Source organism: Bombus pascuorum, chromosome 14, assembly GCF_905332965.1.
Source record: "Bombus pascuorum chromosome 14, iyBomPasc1.1, whole genome shotgun sequence".
NCBI classification, from domain to species: domain Eukaryota; kingdom Metazoa; phylum Arthropoda; class Insecta; order Hymenoptera; family Apidae; genus Bombus; species Bombus pascuorum.
In genome coordinates this window covers 3071089-3089508 of record NC_083501.1, presented here as the reverse complement: position 1 = coordinate 3089508, position 18420 = coordinate 3071089, and the positions used below count along the sequence as shown (strand labels likewise).

The 18420-nt window shown below is 33.7% G+C and overlaps 3 protein-coding genes across 4 annotated transcripts in view; 2 read left to right on the top strand and 1 right to left on the bottom strand.

The window, feature by feature from the left end:
- The window catches only part of LOC132914198 (spectrin beta chain, non-erythrocytic 5), a 58407-nt gene extending 46994 nt beyond the window's left edge, over positions 1-11413 (bottom strand). The window contains exon 1 of the mRNA XM_060973082.1: positions 11121-11413. The gene's annotated coding sequence lies outside the window, so the exon portion shown is untranslated. The remainder of the gene's footprint in view (positions 1-11120) is intronic.
- On the top strand, positions 1260-3479 carry LOC132914233 (jerky protein homolog-like). 2 transcript variants are annotated; one of them, XM_060973150.1, is made up of 3 exons: positions 1260-2101; positions 2505-2587; positions 2666-3479. In XM_060973150.1, exon 3 carries the CDS (start codon positions 2668-2670, stop codon positions 3397-3399), a length of 732 nt encoding a protein of 243 aa, XP_060829133.1. In that variant the 5' UTR covers positions 1260-2101; positions 2505-2587; positions 2666-2667; the 3' UTR covers positions 3400-3479. The 2 variants fall into 2 exon arrangements, with proteins under 2 accessions (XP_060829133.1, XP_060829134.1); XM_060973151.1 differs by having other exon boundaries at positions 2428-2587.
- Positions 11414-15048: 3635 nt separating the features above from the next.
- Positions 15049-17935, top strand: LOC132914097 (ubiquitin thioesterase Otu1). Its single transcript, XM_060972923.1, has 3 exons — positions 15049-15721; positions 15794-16110; positions 16199-17935. The coding sequence occupies exons 1-3, from the start codon at positions 15322-15324 to the stop codon at positions 16415-16417; spliced, it is 936 nt and encodes a 311-aa protein (XP_060828906.1). The 5' UTR covers positions 15049-15321; the 3' UTR covers positions 16418-17935.
- Positions 17936-18420: the final 485 nt, after the last annotated feature.

Sequence of the window (18420 nt, the reverse complement as noted above, 5' to 3'; positions counted from 1 at the left end):
AATGCCATCACGATGTCTGACCAAGTGCAATGGAAGATTCTTTCCGGTTTACTTCGTCCCTCTTGCTTGAATCATCGCCAATTGTGATACGTGCACCGTACACAATTTAAAAAATCCAAGAACTTGGGAATCCAAAAATTAAAAAATTTAAGTACCCTAATATTTGATTATTCAGGGATCTGAAAATTCTAAAAATTTCAGTATTTGAAAATTTGAAAATTCCAACATTTGGATATCTAGAAACTTGAGAATCTCAAAATTTAGATTCTAAATGTCGGATAATCAGAAATTTGCAAATTCAAACATTTGGGAACATAAAATTTTTTTAATTAAAAAATGTCAGTGGTTAAAATTTAAAAATTCTATAATTTGAATACTTAAAAATTTAAAAATTCGTCAATTCGAAGCTGAAATGAACCGCGCTATATTTTTGCAACATTTGAAACCCTTTTCATAAAAAATTGCACCTCACAGTACAGTCATAACGTTTACACAATGACCCATTTGTAACAAACTGTTCGAGTTCTTGCTCAGTTAAGAAACAACTACCTCGCTGTTAACCACGGGAAAATACTTATTACGATAATTATGGAAAGAGAATAATAATTATACATGATCTTCCACACAATGTCATTGACATTTACAATCAAATAAAAGAAAGAGCCATATTACATTTTCAATTCCATAGGTTGAATTAATAACAACTTATCTTTCGAAAAGTTTGTTCAAGGATCACCCTTAATTGCAAGACGTTAGTGAGTCATTCGGTTTCCTGCGGACGTTAATTGTTAAATTATAACTTTCACGGAACAGATTGGGCAACTTGTTACATTGCGTAATTATCTGTGTTCTCGATCTCGAGAGATGAGGAAAAAGATAAACCAATGTTTCACAAATTGTTCGCGCGAATTCTTCACTGGCTGTCTTTAGGATCAAAAGATTGACGAACCTTATCACAAAACTCTATATCCATTAACCAATTGATTGAATTTTTTAGTTTATCTCGTTTCAGTTTAACAGACCATATTATTTCACCTAACCTCAACTAAATTGCAAAGAAACATTTTAGACAATGTATAACAATTTTTGTTTCACCCGCTATGCTAAAATACATATTTTAGTATCTCTGGAAATTTTCCACTTATCCGCTATGTTTCCTACATCCCACGCTGTATACGGTATATTACAACTTGCAGATCGGTCTACCTGTGTATTATCGAGAATGTGGCCGAACGGAACGTGTTATTTCATAGAAAATGGGCATACGTGCATCATTTAGTCGAGAACATCACTGTGACTCGCGTTTCTGATCTACGCAACAACGTGGCTTGCGGTCCCTTTTGTAACTATCGCGTAAACTCCCACGTGCCACATTAGGCCACCTTTCATTCTCGAGTTAGAGGCACGAATTCACCGAAGAATTTACGTCGCTGGTATACGAATACAATGGACTAGAATTATCCAGACGCGTTTCGATATGAATTTCAATGAGCTGCCTTATCGAACAGAAGCTGTCGACGCTCCGATATAGGGTGTCTTCCCATTTTATTGATGAAGAGCCATTTAAAGTAGAGTTACTATTTATGTGCAGGGTATTTTATGTAGAGTCTTTTATGTGCAATGTCTTTAATATTTTTTTATTAAGGAATAAAAGACGTTGTGAATGAAATGTTTGTAAGTAAATCATAGTATCTTGAATAAAGAGAGATAGAAGGATAGAAGAAGAGATGGAAGGGAGAGGAGAAAAGTGTATTTCATAAGAATCTGCTAAGGCCAGAGGACTCATCAGTTACGTTAACTTAGAAAGCATGTGCCCATGCCATAGACACCCTGATAAGAAAGTTAAGAAATGATACATATTTACAATTACTGATAAATAGAAGAGAAAGTACTAGCGAGAAAGTGTTGTACGTCGGCATAGTACGAAAGTGTAGGTAGCCATCTGGTGGCAGAGTTGGGAGTGTCTCTACATGTTCTTTCCCTTCCAGTTGGTTAAATAACGTTTAGAGTGGGAATTCAAATATAACAGTGTTGTAAAAATAATTAAATTTCGTTAAAGTGAAAGTTGTTCAAGAATTAGAAAAGAAAGAGAGAACAGAAAGTGAGTTAAAGTTTTAAAATAGCTACTTCAATTGCTTTGATTTTTATTGACACGTTCGAGTAGTTGGAACGAGGTTAGGTGACATAACCTATAAGTTAGCGGTTTATTAATTAATAAAATACAATTTTAATATTTATGGACAATTGTAAGAATATATACATATATATATATATATATATAGAAGAATATACCATCCAATTGTTTAAATATTTGGAACGAATTTATTCCATTTTTTGTTACTCATATAATTTGTTTACTCTTTCATTAATTATTTTAAAACTACGAATACTCTTTAGCAAAAATCACTTGCTAACAAAAATTTTCAGATTTATTAATTTCAATTATAAATCCCTCTTGAAATATAAATTAAAAGCTCATTTCTTCTAATTAATTGTATTCATAGTTGATCCAACAGAGTGATTCTTCAATATAAATATCGCACTGCTAGTGTGATTAATCAATATGCTGCAAGTAGGAATGCTACAAGTAGGTCAATAGTATTTAAACTTAACAATTGTTTTTATTTGAATTGTACTGTGTTTCTTTGATATGTGACATTTACAGACATGTCAGGTAAAAGGAAAAAAGTGACTGTAACCATAGCAAAGAAGTTGAAAGCTTTGTACAGGATTGATAAAGGTGAGCCATTAAGAAGTATTGCTATTGATTTAGGAGTAGGAATATCTACTGTTTCTGATTGGAAAAAAAACAGAAAGGAGATTGAAGATTTTTGTGCCAAGATGGTTTCTAGGGATAGCTTAGGCAACAGAGGAACAATTAAAAAAGCAAAGAATGTAACACTGGATGATGCACTGTATATGTGGTATATTCAAGAACTTGAAAATGGTATTCCTATGTCAGGACCTATCCTTAGAAGAAAAGCTCTGAGTCTTAATAAAAAGTTAGGTGGTGATCCTACTTTCACAGCAAGTGTAGGGTGGTTAGGAAGATGGAAAGCCCGACATGGTATAAAACTGACCCTTTGTAGTCAAAGTTTACTGGAGGATACTGTCACTAATGACAACTCAGATCGATTATTATCAGAAGATGATATTGTGAGTGCGCGTTTATCCACTCAAAATGAAGATGACATCCAAGACTCTTTTATTGATAGATGTCATCAAAAAGAAATAGATGTCAACCACCTAGAAGCAACAACAATGCTAGAAAAATTGATAACTTATTTTGAACAGCAAAATGACACCTTAGAGAATGATTTAATGACTCTAAAACATTTACACAATCGTGTATCAAAAAAATATTTGCTAACTCTAAAACAGAAAACTACTGTTTTGTAATATAATATTCTCAGTGTATAATTATTGTATATATCTTTCTATTATACCATTTTTTAGTGTAAATAAATTTTGCAAATATATATTTTTTTACTCTTGACCTACTGAGAATTATACATTGAATATTGCATTAGTTCTCATGAATGTATTTAGTTCAGTCTTCTCTGACAAGTTTATAGATGTTTACTATAGAAGTAATCACTACCTTATCAAATTTTATATTTATTTTAAAATATGTAGAAAGGATATTTTTATTAGGTAAGTGTCATTTCTTAAACCTTCAATTCAAGGAATCCAAACGCTATCATGTCAATTTCTATGAAAAAATATAAAGAGATTGTATTAAATGATAAAAAGTAAAATAATTTAGATCGAAACTAAGTAACAAGGATTTATATTTATCCCTAAACCAGTAGCGCTCTCTCAATCATAAAATGGCACGTCAATTAACCCACTTTTTCTCTACTATATTCTCGGTCTGTAATAATAATAAGTAATTGAAAAGAAAGCATAACTAAATAGTTATTAACTATATCCTGTACTCAGCGAACTTAATCGCTTTTCGGATAATCGAGCCATTTTCAATCAGCCAATTGATTACCTCACCTAGTCCAATTACTTTTTCAATGACTATCTAATCGGCTCGATAACTTAAAATAAGACGTTAGGGTGAATATCCTTCTGAATATTTTTTTATCACGCATTCCATCGTATCGTCTAGACTCTAGATCGAACGTTGAAACCCGAGAATCTCGATGGAATCGCGGCGATTCCAGTTTCTGCTCCGTCGCTCTGATTCGCTCGGCGAATTTCCAAGAAGTCTGCCTATGCCTCTCTAACGGGCCATTGAATTTCAGCAAAATTGCGTTGCGCATACTTCGTGTTGGTGGAAAAGCCTACGATCGACAGAATTCACCGTTAGATTATGAAGATGTTGCAGATTTTTGTATCCTCTTGAGCGGAAACCGAAACGGACCATTACATCACTGCTATGCAAGAAAAATTTCCGTTGCATAAATTGCTTCCTGTAGGAATTTGTATACCTTTTCCTGTCAATATTCTTTGATACTTCTTTTTTTTAATGGAGGTGTGCTATAATATGTACTAATTCAAGTGCCTACTCAAGGTCATTGGAAAATGACCTTTACTTTTTCCCTTGCACTGCATATTTTAATAATGAAACTACTGAAACCTTAATTTAGGTATTGTGACTATTGATACATTTATATAAATGAATATATTAATAATCTAATAATAATCTAGACAATTTTGCAGATTACCGACTTTTCCCGTTGTAAAAAGAAGCTACAGTTAAAATAGGGAAAAATTATGAGATTACGTAATTATCTATGTAATCTACTATCTCTAATATAAAATATTTAAATATATTCAAAGTATCCAGTTGATAATTTAAAAGGTAAAAGATTCCTAAAAGATGGTTGCCCTGAGAGACCCTGCAGATGTTGGAATGTTCTCACCATGCGACACTTGTACTTAAAAGAGGGCTATATACATGCTTATATATTGATAGCATGAAGTGGAGTTTTTTCAGTGTACTGTGAACGAGCTGTTAAATACAGCGTGAAGACACCATTAAATGGGAGCAGGAACGAAATGCTCGTAAAGTGAAATGATCGGTGAAAAGTGAAATGAGACTATCAGTATAATTTTTCTGTTTGATCATAGGAGAAGACGCATCGAATGATAATGAACCGTTTCACCGAGTTGAGTGGTGAAATTCGAATGAGGTCGATGACCAAAATGATACGCTTTTTACCTTGTCTAATGAAAGATAACGAGACTCAATTCAAATCCACGATAGACATTTTAGAAAATAGAAAATGAAATGCAATGATATGAAAATGTGATAGAAAAGTCGGAAAAATTTATGGCTGTATCATATAATAGTATTTTCATCGTTCCTTTTGCATTCTTTCGAATTTACGGTCGAGAATAGGCATTGAATAATGATTTCACGCTACCAGGTCAGAGATAGCGCTGCAGCAAGCCAATTGAAAACAATTTATTCCTTTATCTTATCGTCATTCCTGCATTAATTACACGGAATGTTAAACGGTACAGATTTCTATTCACAGACGCCTATTCACTTGTTCATATTTCCCTTTCAATATTCTTTTATTATTATTTTCATATTTATTTTCATAGTAATGATATTTGCAATATTTGCTTGATAACTCTTCGTTAATCTTCTTCACATCCCGATACAGTAATGTTTGATTCGATAGAAATAAAAATTTTGCCAAAAACGAAGAGCCAGTGTTTCTTAAAGTGGCTATAGTTCGAATTATGTACATCTCTAGTCAGCTGATTTTAAATGTTAATGTATTCTGCCGATTGTTTATAGGAACACAGTCTTAGTAGTAGAATTCGCTTTACCATCAGAATTATGACCAATGACTAGGATATAATGTTTGTAATGATATGCAATGCAAAGAGAGAAACAACTCGTTATCTATAGAGAACAACTATTATCCATGTACATATATATTTTGCAAAATAGACATCCAAATCCCTCGAAATACACGGCTGTAATTTATAAAATTTTTACAGAAAACAAATTGATCATTTTAATCATTCTGGTAATTTCTATGCAAAACTTTGCTATATACGTGTTTTCTTTTTTTTTTTCTTTTTTTGGTAAGTGTGATAATCTGCGAAACTTTGGTCGTTAATTTTTTAAACGCTCTCTATTGCATTCGACAATGATTCCCGTAGTGACGTCAGAGGCGTGTAGAAAGTTGACAAGAAAAATCTACATTCCTGCATGCGTTCTGGCAGTTTTACATTCACCGTCGCGACGTGGCCGTCTATACTAGAAGAATCCGACCGCGTGTACGCGCCAGATAAAACTCCGTTCCTTCATATCGTATTCTGTCGACGCGTCTCGACGGGTCACGTATGGGGGACTTACAACTAATTACGCCAATGAGAGTTGTCGTTCAAGATGTACGGCCAAAATCTGCCTTTTGTCACTCGTGTCTCCGTTATCCGTATTTTGTAGCAGTCAAAACAACTGAGTGAGAAATGGCAACTTGAAGAAAACTACATGAATTGTACACCAAATTTGAAAGAAACTGTATATACATAGGTTCACTGTCAACTGTACATACATGTATATACATTTATTTCATGCATTTTCGTAACGAGCAATTTTTGTTTAAAAATGTACGATAAAAACTTGATATTTAATTAATTTCTATCTATAAGAAGCTTCAAAAGCTATCTAAAATACAACTCATCCTTTCATCCTGGGACAAAAATCGTAACACTATGTTTATTCTACGTTTGTATCAAAAAAATTTAGCTTAAAACGCTTAAAATAAAAATTATAAAAAAATTAAAAATTAATTGAATTCCATTTGTAAGAAGATTCAAAAGCAAGTCAACATATAATTTATGTTTTCGTTTTAGAGCAAGAAGCAGGAGCCATTACTGTCCTACATTTCTCCATTCATGCATCCTAAATTCCTAGTTTCCCCTAGTTGCGTGGTAAAGCATAAAGACGGCCCCCACCATCGCGTAGTTTGAAACAGGTTGACGGTAATGGCGATACTCGAGTCGGCACAATAACATTGCACGCGAGAATTTTTTTCCCGTGGTCGTTCGTAAATCCACGATTGACGGAACGCGGGAGTACGCGTTAAGCCTTGAAGTCTGTAACCGGAGTCTTGGTTTGTTCGCTTGCGTCTTGAGTTCCAGGACTCGCCAAGGATCTTTCTCTTCGTCTCTTTCTTTCTTCCTTCTTCTATCTTCCTCGTTTGCTACGAGCGGGCTCAACGAAGAAATGGAGGGAGAAAAGGGGGACTTTGAGAGCGGTCCAGCAACTCCCCCAGAAAACGTGTATGTGCGCGCGCGCACGCATGAGAGACGTATATACGTTTCGTTGTTAATACTCTAACTAACGTTGGATAGCGATGGGAATGATTATCGTATTTTACTCATTGTTTGACATTCACAGATTCGTTATATGTATATAAACTTGAAAATTAATTATATAATCTATATTGTTGATATTGCATGAAGAAGATGAAGTGTCAATATATAATTTATTATGTATTTGACTTGGAAACTTGTAAACAATTCCTGCATAACACTGTGTACAGATATATATAGGATTTCTATGCGATGGTCATATTTTATGGTCTTTCAAATATTCTCCATATTGATAGCTTTTATGGTAAATGTTTACAAGTTATGTTTGACCAAATGTAAGTATTTAACAGGGACGACCTTGAAACGACTTTGAGCGGAAGAATCCTTGAACAAGTGTGCTCACCGGACGATACTGAATCTGTAACGCGTGTTTACATTTGCATATTAATGAGCTTCCAAACCGGATATTTTTAGGTTCTACTTTAATTATATTGGTTGGTGTCACGCGAACATGATGTTTTGGAAGCAATGTTTCTTTCAATCTGATAATTCCTTTCGGCGTTATCTCATGAATTACGCATCTCTATTTAAAAATTTACATCATTCCATAATCTCTATTATACAGCGTTTTTTCTCATCAAACATGTCACAACATTTCTATTATAATTATAACAAACAATATTTATGTATTAATATCTTATCAAGCAGTAAGATCCCCACGGTTACATAATCTAACATAACACATTTTGTCAGTCAGAAAGTCTATCAGTTCTACAGGGTGTGACATTATACATGGTATAGTTGGATGGATGGCAAAAATAAGTCAATATATACATTAAAAATACATACTCTGTTTAGATACTGCATTTCAAACAAATTTTGCATATTTATAAAAAGTTAACGTCGAATAAACTCAACAAATCACCAGGCTTCGATTAAAACAAACAATCCTAAATATACTAATTTTCGCGTTACATTTTAAACAAAACCGAAGAAAGGTTACACCCATCGCTGGCTTCACGCACACGACTTTCGCCCATCGGACGAGCATCGAAAGGGACCGCTGGTGGAGGGAACGCGAAAAGTACGATTGGTGGGGGGAAGAAAAACGACTCCCAAGAGAGGGACGCAACGATAGGGAGGAAGTGAGAAAGACAGAAAAAAACGACATCCATTGAGAATTACGGTATTCGTCGAGTAGTGAGTAGAGGAACGGACAGAGTGTTGGAGGGGCTCATTAGAAACTCGAGGCAGTACGGCGCGGCGGCGCGCGCGTAATATTATTTCCTCGTGGAACGCAGGGGCTAAGGCTGATCAAATGCCGGGTACCGTTCGGGAAAGGATCGAAGTCCGCTCCAATTTCACGTGCAACGACGCCAGCGCCCCGTTATGATCGCTTCGCTTCCAACAGAGAGAAACTTGTTCCGACCGCGGAGGGAAAAGGAAAATCTCCACCGGTCTTTACGCTCCCTTATGCATACATACGTACGCAAGCGCGCGCGCGCGGTTTTCCAGCTGTCCGTCGAGCGACCTTTGCAAACGACCAGTTCTCCTCCGTGAGGAATTCTGACCTCGTAACGGAATGACTCTACGCACAAGCTATTAGACACGGGAATACGGGGACGTAAGATATCGTCACATGGGGAAAGCTATTGCGGGACGGGTATCAAAGTGGACTCTACTGTGGCATGCAAAAATGGAGTTAGGGTGATCAGATTTTTTTTATATAAAATTCACGGATTGCTTATTATCTTATATTGTATTAGTGGAGGATAAAAGAAAGTTTAAAGAATACAAAAGACAGAACAATTTTAGAAAAAAGATTTATAATTGATGGCAACAATAAATTATGAACAGATATAGATAATATAGATGACTATTATGAAATATTTAGTACAGCAAAATTATTATACACAAATATGAACTTTTAAACTTTCTTTTATTTGACACTAATGTATTTGTTTCAGATTGTATTACTATACTTCTAAAACTGATCAATTGATTGTGGTAAATTTTGTGAATCGTTGCCATTAACGCATAATTGAATATTTGTCAAACACTTGACTAGGTGTGATGTCAACAAGATTAACTATCAACAATAAAAGTATCAAATGATACAGTATATTCATATCAAAATATCTCCTTACTAATTCACTTTATAAATCCTAACTCTACTAGCATTTCAGACATCGATATTAATTTGTCAATGATATGGAGCATGTGTAGAGATGCGATTAACCAAAATATGCAATTGATATCATCCTAACCTCTAAATTCATTCCCATCTATAATCTTTAGGTTCATAAGACGCAGATGCAGACGTGATAACGACTTCCAGTGGGTGGAATGGCGATGGTGATCGTTGAAATTTGAAATTCGTGAAACGAAAGTGCGCGAAATTTGAAAATACCGCCCTCAATATATAGTTCTCAATAAATCAATATCTGATATTGTTAAGCTGATAATACTTATACCAATAAAGTAATAAATGAAGTAATATAGAAGAAAATGATGTACATTGAAATTAGTAATCAGTTACTAATCAAACAAAATGATGTACACGTATAATGCGTCATCACTTAGGGATTATAAAGAAAAATTCTTAAGAAATGAGGCTCAATGCGAATGGAATGATGATGATGAATGGTAAAAAATTTCAATTTCTTTCGTGCGATTTCCAGGTATCGAATAAGGCCCTTTGTTCCATTTTAAGCGGTCCTCACGCGATCCTTCTAGTTCCCTTAACCTTGCGTTCTTCGAATTTCTATGTACGTATAGTTATATTCAATACATATTAAAATCTCGCTCTCGTTTCAAAAAAAAAAGATTTTTGATATTGATAGAAATATTCTAGCATAAAATTGAAATAACAAATCACACGTATCAAAACTGAATCTTTCATAGCTCCTTCAACCATGTGATAATTTTTTTAACGATACAAGAACGTCATTGGATCGAAAATGACCTAAAGCGCATAGTAGTACTTAATCTCCCAATTAATGAAAGGAAAGCAAACAGAAAATAAAATGAAATAGCAAAAAGTATTGCGTTTCAATATTTTTAAGAGAAATCTAATAAAGGTACCAAAAATGGCAACACAAAGAGAAAGCGCATATTCCAAAAAAAAAAAAAAAAGAAAACGAATTCAAATTAACGCGACACTCGAAAAGGCTAATCTCGAAAAGATCAAGGATATCCTTTCGATCAATGCGTCGAGTTCGCAAAGATCTCAGTGTTATGACGAAAGAAAGCCTTAAAAGAGCAAGAACTTTCGTACACGACTTTTTGCTACTGTTGAAGCGGATCACTGGATCCTCTATATTTTACACGAAATGTCCCACGTGACCCGTCGACCTTTGCGCGCGTAAATTTTCTGTTTGCCGACCAAGCAGTTCGAGGATGATAAACAAACTCGAAATCCTAATCTAACCAGACAGTATGCAGACTGTTTAGTATTTTTCTTTTCTTTCATTCGTACGAAATCTGGAAGATTTCGTTCTAATATACATACAGCAGTTACAAAAAGTACGTGTACATACCATTATTTTGCAAAGAACCATTTTTTTATCAAATTAAAGGTTCCACATTTTATTTCCGTAATATTAAATTTTTGTAGTCATACTATTGAATGATATGACACTTAATATACATGAATTTAGTTAATTAGTATACAAATGCTACAATAAATACAGTGGTGTATAAGCACTTTTTGTAGTTACTATATGTAGCAATGTAAATCGAATATACATCGGACTAGATCGTTCGATAAGACACACGGTACGATCGATCGTTTCGTGGAAAGGTGACAGGTCCCTTAACTGTAGACATACCTTTTCGACGTGTGTACGAAGCTTATCCAAAACGCAAAAGCACCTGTATGCTGAATCCGTGAGAACACTCCGTTAAATACACTTCCTAAGCACACTGTATTCACTAAAATGTGCACACTTAGGTTTTTAGTCCGTGGAGTTGTTACAGGAGATCTGATAAACACACGCGCACACGATACAAACTGAGAAACGCACGCTTCAACTTTGTACTAGCGGTAGCGTGTCGCGCGAACCGTACCGACGTCTGCGCCAATGCGTTTGCGGCTTCGAACTCCAAGCGGTTCTTCGACGATTCCCGCCGCCCTTCCCCTGAAGTTAGTTTCCTCTGGAGTTTCTTTTGGAGCGCCCCACCATCCGTTTCGGTTGGCCCAGCAGTGTTTCAAGAAGATTGCCAAGTAAACCTCGCCATCTATGAACTCACAATGACGCTAGATTTATTCTCTGATGATAAAGTTGGGCTCGCGCGGAAATTTGACCGATGCAAAGTAAACTTTTGCATTTGTAATTAAAAAATAATTCGCGTACGTACAACACAAGTCAAAGAAATTGAAATTTTTGAATTTTTCAAAATTCCAATTCCTTCGTTTTCTATTTCACCAATGTTATAGCAGAAGTGTACTTTCCGCCAGTCCGTTTGAAATTTCATCATTCTTGACACATTCAATTCTGACAGAATCTGAATTATATTTTTGAGAATATTTTTAAATTTCTTACTTAAAAAATTGCTTCCAATTATGTGTTAATATTGACAATGCATACACCGCACTGGGGTGTTTTAATCATTAATCACTTACGTAAATAAATAAATACTTGTCGGAGATGGAAGGACACCGGCCCCCTCCCCCCGTTAGAATTCCTTGCAAAACCCACAATACTGTAGCCGTTACAAAATAACCCAAACACAATTGTTCGAGACTTGAGTTAACGAGCTTAGGCTCGAGGCGACAACTAGTCACCGAACGTAGCCGCGGTCACGGGATGAACGTTTCACCTAACAGAGGTATAGAATTGCATAGCTTTCCTTTAAAGAATTAGCCGTACCGACACTTAACAGTAAACATTCCAACGGCACAGGGTCGCCACATGTGACTTGCCACACACAGACCCTATTCTTCGGGTAAGATGATCACCAGATTTCGATGCATCATTCACCATACATGTTCAGCTAGCCTGAGGACCCGCTATAAATCTTAGGATTTAGTTAACTAAGGTCCTTCAAATTGACAAACAGCCTTTATTCTATCAGCCCGTAAATCTGTCATCTATTACAGGAAGATACGGGAGATCTGCTTTCCTCACGTACGACGCTTTCCGTTAGAAACTCTCTCTCAAGGGCGGCTAGCATCCTTTTCTAACCACCAATCAGTAGAAATTAACCAATTAACAGCAACGTCCATTTCCCTCACCTTTCGAGCGGAGGCTTTCCTCGACGAATCCGATGATCTCGTGTCCTTAGGCACAGCCCATCATAGGTTTCCTCTGCAGTGTCATCGTGACGGAAAGTCATTCCCTTTCTTGCAGTCTCGTTAGTCAGTCATCTAGTGTCTGTACGATCGGTGAATAATCCACTTTTCAATAAAGAGTTAACCAAGTAATCCTTGTATCGTGAGTAAGTTGAGTCCGACTTAGACTTTGAAGCAAAGTACATCTGTCATCCCGTTGACCGCGGATTCGTTATCGAACCAAAGGTCCTTGTCATTAGTGTTTAATTACCGCGGCCACTTGCTAATCTTGTAACATTGTGAACTTTAATTACTGTAACAATTGAAACTCTAATATTAAAGTTTAAAATCAGACTTGTTTTTCCATTATGAATAATTAAAGAAAAATAAAAGGAATGAAATTAATTGCAGTAAGATATGCAAAGATTCTTACATGCTTAGTTTTGAAGCATCACTGCGTCCTTCCCGAAGCACAGGAAAAAGATAGAGATTATGAAAAACTGAAACAAAACATGTGCAATATTATAATTTGTTTAAAAAATTATATCGTTCATTGTTAAAGAAATCTAAGGTAATGAAAAATAAAACTCTATACAAACTTAAAATTTTAATAATAATAAAAATTGAAATCATGTTAAAATCTAATTACTATAAAAAGAGGAACGTTAAAGTAACAATTTTTAACCTAGGAATAATGATAATCTAATCATTTCTGAAGCATGCTAAATATTTTTATTGTGTATTTCGATATTATAACTTTCAGATTTTATATCAATGGAAATTAATAACAGTTCGATCAAAATACAAATAATAAAATAAATTAGAATACAATATACAGAAATATTTACATTCTTGAATTCCAGGAGAGGTTGTATCCTCTTGCGAAACCTGTGACTCTACTACCGAAAGCGAATGTTTAAAAAGAAAAAAAAAAGAAAAGAAAAGGCTATTAGCGCGTCCGTTTAACAGTCGGCGAACACACTGATTCTAATTTCGCGTACAAGTATTGTAATTGAATCTATAATTATTAAGAGCTATTATTCTCTAGAAAATATAAAAAATGTTATTACGCATCAAACACTGACTCTATCGACCGCATTGCGCGCGATCACAAAGAAAGGTTGCATTTCTGAAAAAAAAGTTGTATTAGTAGGAAGACGGGGAGGGGAAGAGGGCAGGGTGTTTGTTTACGAAATACTGCTGTTTCTCGAAATGTATGTACTCTACACATACCGAATATTATTCATTCTTGACGGACGAACAGATATTACATATACACATTAAGAAAATGGGATATACGTGTAATATTTCAAACACTTTTTTGCAAATATTTATTAATATTCTAAAACACAATAGCAATGAATGTTAGTTATCAGAGTTTGAAATATGGTTTTTGCTGATATATTATGTTGCATTTTATAAAGATTTGACAATGCTTGTAATAAATTAAACTTTCTTGTCTAAACATGTCTGAAGTGTTTAGGGTGTATATTTAATCTTGCACAGAGATGCGTTTGAACATGTCTTGTTCAGACTCTTTCAAATTGAAATATTATGTTGATTCTTTCCCTTTGGAACTCTTGACTGCTGGTTAATTTCATGTTTGGCTATTATAGTAAAATTATGTTTATACAGACAACCGTTATATTGAATTTGATAACTTAACATGTGGCACAAAAAAGATAAAGCGGTCAAGTGTCCCTATGGTGTCCTTTAAAATATGAGGCACGATAAAGGATTGCATGTTATGTCTATTCTGTTCAAATCTAACATGAATATTTAAAATTGTATTATTTTAGACATTAGATCCACTATTTTCTATAGAAGTTAGTATTGATTTTTATCATGTTGTAAATTGAACTCGTCCGGAAATAACAAGATTGTATATAAAGTGAAAAATGTTATAGATATCAATTTAAAAGTATTAATTCTTAATCTTATCATTTTTGTGGAAATACTAACATTTAAAAAATCTGTTCGTGTTATCATATAACGTACAAGAAATGATTCATCTTTATTCCTTCTCTATTTATCTCACAAATCTGTCATTTATAAAAAAAGCTTTGTGTATATCGAGAAGACCCAATACATATACTACTATGATAAAGACGGGAATTACCACTATATAGTACCGCGTGGTTTTCCCTATTAATCAATCCATTGTGAAATTTGTTATATAACCCACCTATATAAAAAAAACTTATAAAGAAAGAATCATGAAAAAACAGTAAAAAAATGTTAAGCTCCCATTTTTAATCGATACAACAATAATACAATGTCATTTCATACATATTTAATATAATACATCTTAGACAATAATAATTAAACAATAACATAGTAATTTTAATCAGCTCGTCAGAAGCGGTCGTTCGCATCGGTAACACAATCTATCCTCTATTATCAAACGTCTAGATTAATGGTTAGAAAAAGATGAGACGCTATCAATATAATAACACGAAAGTCCCTAAATTCGCTAACGTTATAACCAACAAGCAGTCACGCTGGTGCGTGGTGGAAATTACGGTATTTGGTTGTGTGTTAAGTTAAGTACAACGATGAATCGCAAAAGATAGTCGGTATTGACGAAAAAAAAATACGCGACGTATGTGTTGCGAATGACACCGCGTTCCGTCCTATGATATAATCTTCGCCAGAAACTCGAGAAAAATCTTGTGGCGCTGTATTTCAACAGCTGATCTAACTAGTGCAATTCTCCAGACAAAATTCTCGTTTCTAGTCAGCTAGGTGATCCGCGATAAATGATGGCCGGATATGTATTGAAAGTTAAAACGAAATCGGGTCAAAAGGTCGTGAATGGATTGCTCCCGCAGGATAAGTTAGGCAAATTACGATCAAAATTAGTTGAGATAACAGGAATACCGGCTGAAGCGCTTCACGTTCTTTGTGGTTTTCCACCGAGGCCAATTAATCTGAACGACGAGACGGGCTCTCTCGAAGCTTGTGGCATCATTTCTGGGGACACCTTGATTGTCGAAGAGAAACCACCACTTTACAATGGGAAACAGAACTCTGAAGATATCGGTCGATCTCATATCGTCGATGAAAAGGGTTTCACGAATACGCCTGGTGTACTAATGAAAAAGGTCGTACCAGCAGATAATTCCTGCTTATTTACCAGCGTTGGTTATGTTCTCAATGGTACATAATGTAAATTGTATTAATATATTCGTTCTATATGTAAATTACAATATACTGAGAGTATATTTTCAGGCAAAGTTGATCCAAGCTGCGCAGGCTTTATGAGAGAGATCATAGCGAATGCTGTAGCATCAGATCCTGTGGAGTATTCGGAAGCTTTCTTGGGCAGACCAAATCCTGAATATTGTAAATGGATTTTAAAACCAGAATCATGGGGTGGTGCCATTGAATTGTCAATATTATCCAAATTTTATGGATTAGAAATAGCAGTAATAGATAGTATTAATGCTATAATTAATAGATTTGGAGAAGATCAACATTATGCTCAAAGAGTTTTCTTGATATTCGATGGAATCCATTATGATCCTTTATATTTGGAGCCACTTGATGTAAGTGTAAACAATTATATACATATACATGTTATTATTAGTTTTGTTCCTCCGGTTTCGACTTTTTAATTCCTATCTATACGTATAGGGTGGCAGCATTCAAACAATCTTTCCCACAGAGGATGAGAAGATATTATTTGAAGCAGCTGAACTCGCGAAAGAAGTAAAATCTAGTCGTCAATTCACAGACATTCAAAAGTTTATGTTAATATGTAATGATTGTAAGGTCAAACTAAATGGTCAAACGGAAGCTCGGCAACACGCCAAGGAGACAGGTCACATGAATTTCGGCGAGGTAGCCGTGTAGCGAATTAAATTGATCCCTTCACAATTGTTGATCACTTTTAAGTGGACTGCCGTTTGAGAATCCTACTAAATTCAAGTCTCAAGCAGAATTTTCTACTTAGGCGAGGCTTGTAAGCGGACTAGCAATTTAATATTGATACTTCGTTAATTTAAGATATATGCAGTGCACTATGAGGATTGTTTAGACATGTAATATACACAGATTTTTAATTTTGACTAAAGATCCAAATCTCTAACTAAACGCCAAAATTTATGTAATTACCTTTATTGCAGCACAAAGAACTGTCATTAAACATAGCCAAGTATATTCTATCTACACTGAATACATTTTTATTTATTGGAATGAAATTTATAAACATTTGAATTTCAAATTGATACAAAATTCTGTTTATTTTATTTAAACTAGTATATACTTAACATAATTGTGCCTATACAAGAAAAATTAATAATTAACTAGTTATCTAATTTTAATAATTATCTAATTATATAATTCTAATAATTATTTAATTATCTAATTTTACAAGTTATTTGTAATTAACATAAATTTATTGATGTTAATAATATGTTAAAGACTATATTCTTTGGCGAGATTAAGAATCTGTGATACTTGATTAAATTTGCCTAAACGGAATTCACAGCCTTACTAGCAGTAAATGTGTTCCACATATATATATATATATATATATATATATATATAAATATATAAAAGGAAGTAATAATATTAAATAAATCATAAAGTTGATTATAAAGCGAAATGGAGTTTCACTTAGTTTCGCTTCTAATGGCAGATCAATTTAGCACCGTTAATAGCGAATTTTATAAGAATAAATTGCAGCTCCCAAGAGGAAAAAAACGAAAAAATCTAATGGATCACTGTTAAACATTAAATAACATCACACCTCTATTAATAAAGAAATGTTACTCGACAAAAAACCGTAAAATGTTATCTTAACAAATTTGATCTCTATTGCGATAGTTTAATTTACAGTCTAAATATGCATATAATATAACAAAAAGATAAAGATGTATAGTTGTATAACAATCCAGCAAGCTTATATGCATACATGATATATATAATTATATATATAACATGTATATAAGTATATATAATTATGTATATAACATATATATATATAATTAGGATATTATAATTATTTTTGTTATTGCGATTTTTAAATGATTAAGCATGCACTGTAAAAAATACAAGTTCCAATTGTAAAAGAAAAAAATGAAACTTAATTTTTGTAATAACTATGTACGGTATTTATTAGTCAATTCTAGCACAGAACTTTTCTTTTTTATATTAATAATATAGTTTACTATGTCAACCTTATATCATTAAATAATACACATATATTATGAATGAATTTAATTCAAATTAAAAAATAAGGAAATTCATAACTATTCATCACTCAGGAAAAATATTCATGATAGATTTACAGGTGTATATTTATACAGTACATATTTTGTAAGTCCTACCGTTTTGGAGAAATGAAATAAATCAGCTATTTACATTTCACATTTCCAATAATTTTTTTCTACATTTCAAATAACGAAAAGGTATGTTAAAAATGGCCGCCATTTAAAGCTATTATTGAGAAACAATTTAAATGAGCTGCCTCAAGTTCGAAATAAAGTCACTCGTGATTTTTTACAAATGATTTGCTACTTTTAAATAACAAGAACAATAATAGTCGTTTAAAATGATTGCTAATTATAACCGTTATTGACAAGCAATTTGAATAAGTATCTTTTAGTTGCAAATAAAATTACTCACCAAATTTTGCAGTCTAAAAATGAATTAACGTAAAATTATCACAATCAACGTTGAATTTATAATTAAAGAAAGTAATTAGTCTTGTAATAACAAGTTTTGAAACAAATTTGGTAAAAAAACGTCCGAAATCTCACGCGCGTCATGTTAATACTAGAACTATTACGCTAGTCAAATTTAATATCTTCCAAAGTTCACAATAAATTTACAACAGTACAATTTTTACAAAT